General features: G+C 39.4%; 1 protein-coding gene across 1 annotated transcript; it reads left to right on the top strand.

The window, feature by feature from the left end:
* Positions 1-663: 663 nt before the first annotated feature.
* On the top strand, positions 664-12,158 carry ei24 (EI24 autophagy associated transmembrane protein). Its single transcript, XM_061055965.1, has 11 exons — positions 664-802; positions 2,636-2,772; positions 4,990-5,135; positions 5,725-5,785; positions 7,492-7,558; positions 7,643-7,767; positions 8,899-9,018; positions 9,728-9,839; positions 9,933-10,044; positions 10,650-10,724; positions 10,813-12,158. The coding sequence occupies exons 2-11, from the start codon at positions 2,731-2,733 to the stop codon at positions 10,973-10,975; spliced, it is 1,023 nt and encodes a 340-aa protein (XP_060911948.1). The 5' UTR covers positions 664-802; positions 2,636-2,730; the 3' UTR covers positions 10,976-12,158.
* The last annotated feature ends 405 nt before the right edge of the window (positions 12,159-12,563 follow it).

The following is a 12,563-nucleotide window of genomic DNA, read 5'->3' as shown; positions in this document are numbered from 1 at the left end:
ATGACTTGCAGGACAGGAAGCCACAGGTCAGATTTGAACCCAGGCTGCCTGCTTTGATGACTGTAGCTTCTCTACTGTACATAGTGCGTGTGAACTGACCACTAGCCCACCAGCACCCCTAAACTGGCGCTGTTTAATTAAGTTTAAGATGACGCTCCCTGTAGTGGCTATTTGTCTGAAAAAATCAAATTAATCTTATATCGAATATAATCGAATGACCACTGATGCACCATGGGGATGTGGTGTACGTCCAATGTCAATGCAAAATATTTCTGATGGTTTCTTTGGTCAAAAGCAAGCAAGCAAACAAAAGAACTAAGAAAATCATGGATCCTGCTGCCTCTCTTGCGCTGGTAAAAAAAAAAAAACCATAGGCCCACCTAGGTGCATGCTGGTCCTCACATGCGTTACCCAAATACCTAACAACAATACTAATGCAAAACTAAATTTAATTATTTATTTAACAAATAACTAGCAAAGGAAAAAAATACCCACAATCTATTCTAAATAAAGAAAACGTGTTGAATAACTAAAAAAACAACAACACTAAACTAAAGACCACACTAATTCTAACAACCAATAAATATCTCCTACACTCCCTTTCTTTCCCTTGGCCATGAGTCTTGTATTAAAGAAGGACTACATTACCCATAAGCCCTCGGAGTCGGAGCTTGCGCAATATGTTTGCCACGGCCCTGGCTGCTGCTAGTATCAGTTTGGTGTTGTTGTTGTTGTCACATTAAAGGGGGGGCAAAAGAGAGAATTGACTAAGTTATTATAACCCTGCAGCCTGTCGTATGAGGTAAGAAAGACTACACAGTTACCTGCGTGCTCTGTGTCTGAGTTTACACGTTTTACATGTTTTTTAAGGGAAAAACACACAAAACAGTTAAAGTAGTTGTTGAGCGTTAACGTGTAGCTACCGACTCAGACTAGCTAGCTAAAACAAGAAAACCACAGTCTGTCCACACTGAATTCATATTTATGGTTTTCACATATCAGACTCTTGTGTAAGACGTGGAGAGCTACCGTACATCACTGAGTGCTGGCTATCATCTTTCTGAGCTAACACACTGAGTCAGCTTTGCTAACTCACACAAACATTAGACAGACTGTTTCACATTATTACTGTGTCACTGACAAACACTCATTTCTGAGTTAGAGATGTCACGCTTTGCTTTTTGCTTTTTTTGTTACGGTAGCATGAAGACACATTGAAGGGATTGTTATGAATAAATCAACATTAATCACTGAGCAGACATTAGCGTTAGCTGTGCTGTCATCATTTCAGTTTGGCTAGCTCACAGCAAGAGACCATTTAAAATCTGTTTTTTTAATTTGTATTTATTTTATTTTTTATTTTATTTTATTTTATTTTTTTAATTTATGAATTATTTCATTAATTATTATTATTATTTAAATAGCATCCATGAAGTTGGTTGTCGTTTTTTTTCTCATGATAAAAACTAATTTCTTCAATCTTTAAGGACCACATTGGATGAAAAATAGTTTTTTTTTCTTTTTAAATGAATCAAAAGTGACAAAGCACAAATGAGCTTGTCCTTAATTTCATTGTAGAGATTTTATTATGACACAAACTTTCATCAGAGGGGATTACGCACAGAATAGACGCCAAACATCACAATCTGGAGGAAGATAACAAAACAGCTCATTTGAAATATGCTGTTACTGTTTTTAAAATAATGTAATATTATTGTATACTGTACATGAAAGTTTGATTCTCATGTGTAACTGGGAAAATTTTCATATGACATATCTTGGTCTTTATGATTGTGATTATTTTGTATGAATATGGTCAAACTGTCTGAAGCATCTTGTCCATTTTAATTAGGTATTTTTAGTCTATATTGCATTGTGTTTGCTGCTCCTTATTTTTGTCTTCATTCTACTGCTCTATGTGCCTTTAATTGCCCCCTGGGGACAAATATTTTTGTTTGGAATTTGTAAGCTGACACCGGCTGGGCAGCTAGTTTAAAAAAAAAAAAATTAAAAAAAATGTTGAGTTAAATGTTAAACTTAATGCCATGCATAATGAGGGTTAAGACCAGCGATTACCAGACCTGCAGTGTTCCTTAAATGGATTCATGTTACTGCTGAACGCTCCAATGTTTGTATATGTATGTATATGTATATATATATATATATATATATATATATATTTTAATAGATTTATTTTTGACTTTTTGTGCCTTTATTAGAGAGACAGGACAGTCGTTAGAGTCAGAAATCAGGCAGAGAGAGAGTGTGGAGCATGACATGCGGGAAAGGATCCACAGGTCAGATTTGAACCTGGGCCGCCCACTTGGAGGACTGTTGCCTCCGTACATGGGGCGCGCACTATCCACTGTGTCACCAGTGCCCCGTTTTTATATTTGTAATTGAGCAGCCCCACTGAAAGTGAAGTATGAGAAAAAACAAGTCAACTGTATTTTATATTGCATGAGTTTTACTTCAGAATATTCCCCTCACAAGTCACAAATGTTTCTCTAGTAACAAAGTCCTCTTGAGTTTTATATTATCTCAATGCTTGTGGTTTTTGTACTTTTCCAGAAAGCGTTCAGCTTGCTAACTGTTGTCCTCTCCTCCTGGTTATTTCTGTTTTGTGTTGTTGCAGGTTACTGGGTGAGCCCCTCCCTGCCATGAGAGCTGACCACCAGGTCACTAGTCCCCCCTCCTTCTGCAGTTGATGGATCTGCAGCTGGTCCAGAGATGACAGACAGCGTCAGGGCCTTCCTCCGCAATGTTGCGACGGTAAGTTCACTCACACACACACACACACACACACACACACACACACACACACACACACACACACACACACACACACACACACACACACACACACACACACACACAAAGGCACCGTTGTACTCACACATTAGCTAAAACACGAGGCACAAGAGTGTAGTTCATGATTAGCTTTATAGATTCATGACTTAACACTAATTGACTAATTTAGCTTTTCTTGAAAGAGCAGAGACATACACCGACTGTCCACTTCATGAGGTACACCTGGAATAATTAACCACCCTTATATGCGTCAAGACAGGGAGTGTATGTCCTGAACTTCAGATGCAAACAAATAGAGAGCAACACTTTCTTTATTTCTTTGCTTCATCTTATAGCTGTTAAATAATTGTAGGATAAAGTCCTCGTATAATGTCATATGTATATTGTATGTTTTTTAGGGAGCGCAGTATTGCTCTAATGTATGGTTCATGAAGGGGAAATGTTTGCAGACAAATCCCCTGAGGTTTCAGTTAAAGTTTTATGTGCTTTGGTCCAGGACTAATGAGGACAGTTGAACAACATTTTCTATTTATTACAACTTTATCTTTGTGTACCATCAGTTTGGATGTGAACTGGCTGAGCGACAACAAGGTCCAAAGATAATGTTTTTTTTGTACAATTCTGTGTATCTTCTGTTTCCTCATTTATTGGTACCGGGACTAAAATATCAAAGTGTCTCTGTGCAATTTGAACAGAATTTACCTTACCTTATAATTATATCAAAAATTATACAGTAAAATCTTCTGAAAATTTTCAGGATAACAGTCAGTGGACATGAGGAACAAGAATCAGTTGAAAGATATTTGTCACCTGTCATAGATTTTTCTAAATAAAATATTCGATATGACTAATATATCAAAGTGTCTCTATGCAATTTGAGCAGACTTTACCTTTAATTATCTCAATAACTATTCATTTAAACAATCTTAAAATGTAAAGGGCTATTACAATTGTTGTAATACATTTTTTATTTTATTTTCATGTCATATTCAACAACAAGTTTTCGAAATACGCAGCCACATTCTTCCTTTTTGGGCGCTCGAAGCACCCGTACCGTAAATCCTTGTATAAACGCGTCATTTTTCAAGTGCTGGCTGGCTTGACCGGGGTTTTGCAAAAGACGGCTCACTTGACCGCAGTAGCTATGTGGCTAATTCAGATAGCAGGTCAGAGTCCGTAACAACACCACTGTCGGGTAAATTGACATTAATACTTCATGTCTTTAATATTGAAAATATTTTGGCTCCATAACATCTATTACACAGTGTATTAGGGTAGGGCGATTAAATCAGTTTTATCTATAAATTTTGTTTGTGGAAAATAAAGATTAATTTCTCCACCTCTCCCCTTGGGTTACCGTAGTTCACATCCTCCCTCCTTGTTTACTTCCTACAGAAAGGCTGGATGGCCCCAGGTATGTGGTAACCAGCCAAAAAGTATTTTGTTGAAATTTTTCTTCCTCGTCTGTACTTTTGCTGTACCCTGAATCTGCAACTTTTAAAAACAAGATTACAGCTCGCACTTTAACCCCTAAAGGGAAATTCATTTTGCTTTTCTAAATGTAAGTGTTAAAATGAAAACAAAACTTATTTTTATTTTTATTTCTTTGTCATTCTTAGTTTTTTTTCTTTTCTTTAAGAAAAAAAATCAATTAACATCGGAAATCGAGTCTAGTCTGAAAAAATCTGATATTTTATTTTTAACCCATATTGCCCTAATAGACATTGATCCCCATTAGAGTAACACTCAGCCAAACATCCTGTCATCATCCGACCTCCATTATCCACCTCCTATATGACGGAGACTTCTCCCTTTGCATGAATTGTACAGATATGTTTGGTAATAGTTTCTGATGGTGTGGAGCGGTTTCTTAAATAGTCTTTGTGTTGGTGTGTTTAAAATATCTGTAAATCTCCTGAAGCCTTGTGGTCAGTGTGCTCTACATGTTTCAGAGGGTTTTCCTGCTTAGCAAGAAGAGAAAGTCTCCTCATTGTGGTTGTTATCAAACAGAAAAGTGTCCTTAAGAATTGACACCGCTTTTCATACGTCTGAAAATACACAAAAAATGTATTGGCCTAAATATTTTGTCAACAGACATTAACAGCTCTATAATGAAGTCTTCTTTTTAAAATCCACTGATGCATATTCTCTCTGTCTCTGTCTCTGTGGGTTCTTTAGGGGATCAAGGACTCCATATTGGGGATTGGAACAATCTCCAAGCTGGATGCCCGCATCCAGCAGAAAAGGGAGGAGCAGCGGAGGAGAAGGGCCAGTGGGGCCCTGGCACAGAGACGGGCACAGAGTGAGGAGCGCAAACCAGACAAGTAGGGTCAAAAGTCTGCTGCAGATTTTGAATTGCTACTGAAATTAAATCTCTCTTAACCAGAGACAGATGTGCTCATGGAGGATATTTCATTCGTCTGATTTAGTAGCAGCTCTTCTGTAATACTTCCACTATAAACAATACTCTTAAAGTTTCACATCTTATGCACCTGCCATGCTGTGCACCGTTTCCCATAAGCTCCAACGACCAAATAACTACATTTAGCAGATATAAAATGAGACCTGGTGAGGTTTTTATTTGTTAATCTCATCCTGCAGGAGTTCACACAGTTTGAAAGTAAGGACTGAACTCAGCTCAACAAAATCTCCTCAGTCTGTTTTGGCTCTTTGTTATTGTGGTTGGAAACTGATCTGTATTCTCATGACAGAGTTTGTCATGACTTCAACTTTACAAAAGAGTAAATCAAAAAGTGTTGTTGATTTGGAGCAGTCATGGATGTACACAAAAAAAATGAAACTCCTGATTTCATTCAACATTTTTCTGCATCCATGAGTTTGTCTGACTCGTTTATCCATCTTTTATGCAACAGTGAAAGGAAGGCGTTGTCATTTTTACCTTCTTTCTTTCAGTGACCCCAAAGTAGCGAGCAGGATTTTTCAGTGCTGTGCCTGGAATGGAGGAGTGTTCTGGGTAAGATATTGGTTATATTGATCGATTGTTGGTATTATTATTGCCTTTACTGTCTGCACCCGCTGCTCTCAGTTACTTCTTCAGCGTTCTTATGTGGGTCATTTTTAAATGTTTTTCCCCTTGTGACGTTCTGTTATTGTTGCTTCAGCTCAGGAGATTCACTAAGTAATCTATCTAATATTATTGTATCTTCTGTTTAGGGCTACTCCCTTCCTACACTTTTTTTCACTAAAGTCAGATATAGCTGATCATTACATTTGTCCACTTGTTACTTTCTCCCTCATTAATCCTCATTAAACTCCTTTATCTGTCAACATGAGTCTCACTTTGAACCTGTAACACACACCATGCACCACCTTCCTCTGACTGCTGTTTTCACACAGTCAGAGAACAGAGGAGTGTGTGTGTCCTGATCTTTTTTTAACGATGAATCTCAGGAGAGATTGAGCGTCTCTCCTGTCAGCCTGCTAACTGCTCTATCAGCTGAAAGAGTCGATCACAGCAGACGGAAGTTCGTTCCACCATCTGGTTCAGAGGTGGTTTAGCTAGCTTCACTGTCAGTCGTCACAGGAGCAGCAGACAGACACGAGCATCACTGCTGTCTATCATCACACTGCTGTACGACTCCATCACACAGAGCTAAACACAAGTGTTGAACATGTTTTACAGGCAGCAGCTTGAAGTGGTAGAAACTAGAAGAACTAGAAGAATAGATCGACTTTAACTGAAAAACAGTGGCAGGAAAGGACGTTAAAACGCTTTATAACAATAATAATAAAGTATATTTATATAGCGTTTTTTGCAGTGCTTTACATCAACAAAAAACACAAAAACAGCATACATACAATGAAAGAAGGAAAAAAAAGAGCACTTACTTAACACTTACCAATCAAAATCTTTGTTGTTTTCAGATAACAGTATTTGAATCTTAAGTGTTCTCAGTGTTTAAGCCGATATTAGCATATCAAGTGACTCTCTGTATCGGCTACTGTTATCGCAGACATGCACAAATATTGCTAGATTTATTCACCAGTCAAATAGCATTTCATTTGAGTTTCATTGCATTACACCAGCAGTTCTCTGTCACCAGCAGAGGGCGCTATATGGATTACGAGTATCATCAATCTCCAGAGTGTCAAGCGGTGATGCATGTACATGTTCGGTTACTTTCCAGTTGAGTAACCATGTTGTCTTCATTATATATATTTACCGCAAGTGTTTGACAACTGCATGTGAGGGACAAACACAATAAATGTGTATATCTATATGTATCTCTAAAGATCAAACATAAATCAAACAAAGATATCGGTGTCAGATTTTTTTCTCTTCCTAATATCGGTAACCGCCCTAAAAAGCCCATATCGGTCGAGCCCTACTTTAAAGATTCATCCAAAACAAATCCAGCCAAATCACTGTTTACTCTTTCTTACAAAAATCTAACCTGTACCACAAACCAGATTTCCTCCTCTTAAAGTTGGTTAAAGAATTGATTTGGGATAATCCCTGCCCTATCATGTTATGTTGCTTTGTTTACCTTTTTTATGTCTTGATTTAATTTATTATGGATTATGTTTTTTACAATTACTTAAAGGTCGACTTAAAGCTCACAGAAATGTCCACAAATCTTTCTAGTTTTTCAAGCCCTGTCGCCTGTCGTGTCAACAAGAGGTGAAGAGTAACGTCAGTGTTTCTTTTTCTCCCTGCAGCTCAGTCTGTTTCTCTTCTACCGGGTGTTTATCCCTCTGCTGCAGACTCTCACAGCAAGAATCATCGGTATGTATGGCTGCTCTTGAATGCGGAGCAGGTCCTGTCGTTTGGAGGAGTGACAGTCAGTGAACACTCTGTTTTTTGCTGCAGGTGATCCCTCCCTCCATGGCAGTGTGTGGTCCTGGTTAGAGTTCATCCTGACCTCCGTCTTCAGCGCTCTTTGGGTTCTCCCTCTGTTCGTCCTCAGTAAGATAGTCAACGCCATCTGGTTCCAGGTGAGACCCTGCTCACATGGTGACCCCCCTACATCACGCTGTATTCACTTAGTATCAAAGTTGTATCCTGTTTGAGAGGAATTGGCTTTGTGACCAGAGGTTGTTGCAATACCAATACCAGTGTTATAAAAGCCTCTGATGCAGCCTGAAATGTGTGATCTGCTATCAGGACGTTGGCCTGTTCATACACACATCGAGTACTGCAGTTTATTAACCTCCCGTGAAGCTTGTTACCAGAAATCAATCACATTGTTTCTGCTCCAAATTAGCAGCCTACAGTACGCAGCAAATTGTTCTGCTCTGCCACCATTGATTAATTATGCCTTCTGCTAGCGGCTGCTTTTTTAAATGTGACGCAAAAAAGAACTGAATCTGGATAATAAAACAATTGAACATGGCAAACATGAGCTTTGTATGTTAAAGGGGACTTTAGAGTTAGTCAGAGTTAGCAAAATAAGAGAAATTGAGCTAAATGATCCCAGCAGGTATCTGATCAGTACTTCTGTATCTGTGTAAGCTGAAAGGCACGTTCAGATATCAGAAGAAGAACCCTTCACCTATCATCAAATGACCACCTGTAATGTTTCGGGCCCTCACCCTTCATCAGAGGGCCCGAAACGTTACAGGTGGTCATTTTCCCATTAAATTAAATTGAATTGGAGCAGCTTATGGTGTGTGGACTATTTATTTCTATCTTTGGATGTTTTTTGTTCAACACCCAGTACTTAAGTGTTTCGGATGTGCATGCTGTTTGATATTTTTGTATGAACGCAGCATGCACACACACACACACACACACACACACACACACACACACACACACACACACACACACACACACACACACACACACACACACACACACACACACACACACACAAAGCCACAACCAGGTGTTTGAGTAAGCCTGAAGTTCTGACTCGTCACAGTGATTTCATAGGAGAATGTTTGTACTGAAATCTGTTTGAACCTTAATGTTTATCTCGTACTTAAAACACAAAATGAAATAATAAGGTGCTCCAAACCCCTAATGTTTACCTCGTACTTATCATGTTCATCTAGTTTATAATGTGTATTATTGTCATATCCACTGACACGTCACATTAATCAGAGTGCTCTCCTCTGTTGCAGGATATAGCTGACCTTGCATTTGAAGTATCCGGATGTAAAGCCCAGCCGTTCCCCAGCGTCAGTAAGATCATCGCAGACATGCTCTTCAACCTCCTCCTCCAGGCACTCTTCCTCATTCAGGTGCGTCTTTTTGTCTGCTTCTTAAGTGTCCTTTGTTTCAAAATCATTTCTCTCACTCCCTTTATTTATCTGTATCCGTACTTTAGAGTGACACTGTAGTATTTACACAGGATGTTTGAGCAGCTGTAACAGTTAGGCTGCAGATGCTTTCACTTTAAAAGTCACAAACTCAGGGTGCAGATGGCTTAGTGGTTAGGTCACGTCCCAGTTAGAGAGGCACAGTCCTTGAAGTGGATGACCTGGGTTTGAATCCAACTTGTGGCTCCTATACCCAGATGTTATCCCCCACTCTCCCTCTCCCCCTGATTTCCTCCTCTATCCACTGTCCTGTCAAATAAAGACAAAAAATAAATGTTACATTTAAAAAATAGTCTCACACTCATACCATTCATAATCAAAGTGAAACATTGAATTTAATGAGCAGGAGTTTGGAGTTTAATAGCAGAAGCTTTTAGAACCATTGTTTCCATGAGGCAAACATTTTCATTTCTAGACTCTCCAGGCGATTCAGAGAGTTTTCCAAATACGGCAATACTGATGGCATCACACCTGGTGGATTAGAAAGCGGAGGAGAGGACTTTTTTTCTTCTTTGCATTGATGTGCATAATTTTTTCAAGAAATCTCTCCCCTCCTAGCTCAGGTCAACGAGATGTTTTAGAAACACTTATATATGCAGTGAATGTGTCGTGTATTTTTATGGTCCTGTAGGGTATGATTGTTAGCCTCTTCCCCATCGATGCCATCGGACAGATGGTCAGCCTCCTCCACATGTCTCTGCTCTACTCCCTGTACTGCTTCGAGTACCGCTGGTTCAACCACGGTGAGATACTAACATTAAAGTCTACAGCAAACATTTTTCATGTCTTGATTGATTGATGAACTCAACTCTGTGGCTGTTAAATGTCTGTTGTAGGCATTGAGATGCATCAGCGGCTGTCCAACATCGAGAGGAACTGGCCTTATTACTTCGGCTTCGGTTTGCCCATGGCTCTGCTGACCGCCCTGCCCTCCTCTTATATCATCAGGTAACGCTTCCTATTCCTGATTCATGTAAGAGAGGTTCATAAATATTGTTATTCATCTTAAGCGGCAGGTTGAAGCTGTTACTTTTTGTGTTAATGTGAGTATGCTAGGTCCATTTTCCAGATGCCTCTTGGACAGTTTTTACACACAGATATCATCGAGTTACTTTCTTAGCTACTTTAGTTTTCAAAATAAAACATTGTGTGCCGCTATTCACAATCAATTGCTTCTCAGAATTGGTGGTTGTTCTTTTTAACGGGTGGTTCCAGTAGTATTTCTTGCTGCAAATGAAACCGCAACACTGACATCCTGAAATACACCTGGAAGTGATCGGGAAACTCTTATCGCTCTTGTCTTGATTTCAGGAGGGGGGGATGAACCCACTGGGTTTTTTTAAGGAGTGAAAGAAACCACAAAATCATGTTCACTGCTTGATGAGTACCAGACATTTTGTCTGCAAATTAAGAATAAATGGAATAATAAACGCATCAGACTCAGTGTACAAGGTGTCTGTGCATAACGATTTTTATATCGGATTACTGAGCCGATAAACGCATCAGAAAAAAAAGGTAACTGAAGTAAGGTCTGTTTGTTCTTCTCCATGTAGTGGCTGCTTGTTCTCCATCCTCTTCCCGCTGTTTATCATCAGTGCTAACGAGGCCAAGACGCCAACAAAGCTGTAGTGAGTATAATGAACACCGTCTCCTTTCAAGTCACTTTCTTTGAATGACCGAGTCACCGATCATACTTTGTGTTTCCCCGTCCTTCAGTCACTTCCAGCTGCGTCTCTTCTCTCTGGTCGTGATGATCAGCAACAAACTTTTCCACAAGACGGTCCACCTGCAGTCCTCGCTGACGTCGTCTGCCTCCTCGGAGCGGCTGTCCTCTCCCCACACCTCCCCCGCACGCCAGAGACCCCTGCCCAATCAGTGATGATCTATGGGCGGTGACAGGAGAGCACATGATGATGAAGATGATGAAGGGTTTCTCTCAGTGTGATTTCCCCCCGTGATGAAGATGATGTTCGGTTTAGTGCAAAGGGTTTACATGTTTTTATCTCCCATCTGTCCCTTTGATTAATCGTTCACAGACACGTTTTCAGTGTGACACAAAACTCGACTGCCCCGTGCCTCACACTCAAAACACGTTATATACTCGGCTCTTCTTCTTTTCTTTTCTTTTCTTTGTTTTTTCTTTTTTTTTTTGTATAATGTGCCATTTGAGTGACTCTCCTTTGAATAAATGACAGCACAAGAAGTCATGTAGTGTTAATGTGTTGAAGCAGACTTGTGACTAAAGAAGCTTTGAAGGTTTTTGCATTGAGAAGCAAAGAGCCGTGTTTTCTTTATGTTGCAAGGCGGACTCCTTCCTCACCGATTGAAGGCTTTCTTGCACATGGATACATTTTCTCTGTCCATGGACGGTGTCCCAAAAGCTCCAGGAATAACCTTGTGTAATAAAAAGGTTCAAGGAAGGGTTGTTTTTTTATCCTGTAAGAGCTTTTTTTTGTAGAAAATACAAATGAGTTGCTGCTGCTGGTAGAAACTGAAACCACATAAAGTCACTCTTTTTGTGTGTCCACTTAAAAAGTTGTTTGGTGTCTCGTCTGATGTTAAAATCTCACCCCACTGTTTTAAGAATCACGAGGTGACACCAGCGAAGGAAAGGCTGCCTGAGTTTTAAATGTAGAAGAGAACACACTGCCAAACTGCTGCATCTTTATTCACTTCACCTTAAACCACTTAAGCTCTGAGTTTTAGAAAGGAGCCCCGTTTTTTAAAAAGTCTTCAGCCTGGACCTGCATGCTCTGGTTTTCCAGGGAGAGCTGAAGCTAATCTAATTGGTCCCTCTGAATCATACGGTGTGTGGTTTTTGTTGCTGTATATAATGTTAATACATCCTGAATGTGAAAGCAGGAGTCAGACGTCACAGTGCAGCCACGCAGTCACCGACCTTCCCTTCACTCATCACAGAGGACGGGGGGGGGGGGGCACATTTTTAAAACGGTGTGCAATCATTGTAAAAGAAGAGCATAGTGTTTGTGCAGACTGGTGTTTGTGAGTGAGGTTTTGTAAAAGTAATACGTCTTATTTCAATAAAATGGGTCAGTATTTAATAGTTTGATGATCACTGTGTTCAGGGTTTTGCTGCAACGGCTTTTTCAATTGAAAAAGTGAGGGAATGAAGACGATGGACGAGGAAGAGCTGGATTGAGACCTTACAGAGCAGGAAGTGATTGAGTTAAAAAATCTGACTTTTTGTTGATTTGGGACTTTGTTTTTCAGTTATCTTTAAAATAAATAATAAATATGATCTATTCTTATAAAATACTTAATTTTAATAATCAGTCAATCTGCATCACTATTAGATATTTACTCATTTCCTGTCATGATGGGGACTTGAGGTTAAATATATTAGAGAAAGGAACCTCATGCTGTATCCTGAATACAATCAAACAACACACACTGTCCTCTTGATTTTAAGTTCTTCTTGAGTCTCTAAAAAAACTGTTAGACTGTAA

Source organism: Labrus mixtus, chromosome 14, assembly GCF_963584025.1.
Source record: "Labrus mixtus chromosome 14, fLabMix1.1, whole genome shotgun sequence".
Taxonomy (NCBI): Eukaryota; Metazoa; Chordata; class Actinopteri; order Labriformes; family Labridae; genus Labrus; species Labrus mixtus.
The sequence above is the reverse complement of the archived record's forward strand: the minus strand, read 5'-3'. Positions and strand labels throughout refer to the sequence as shown.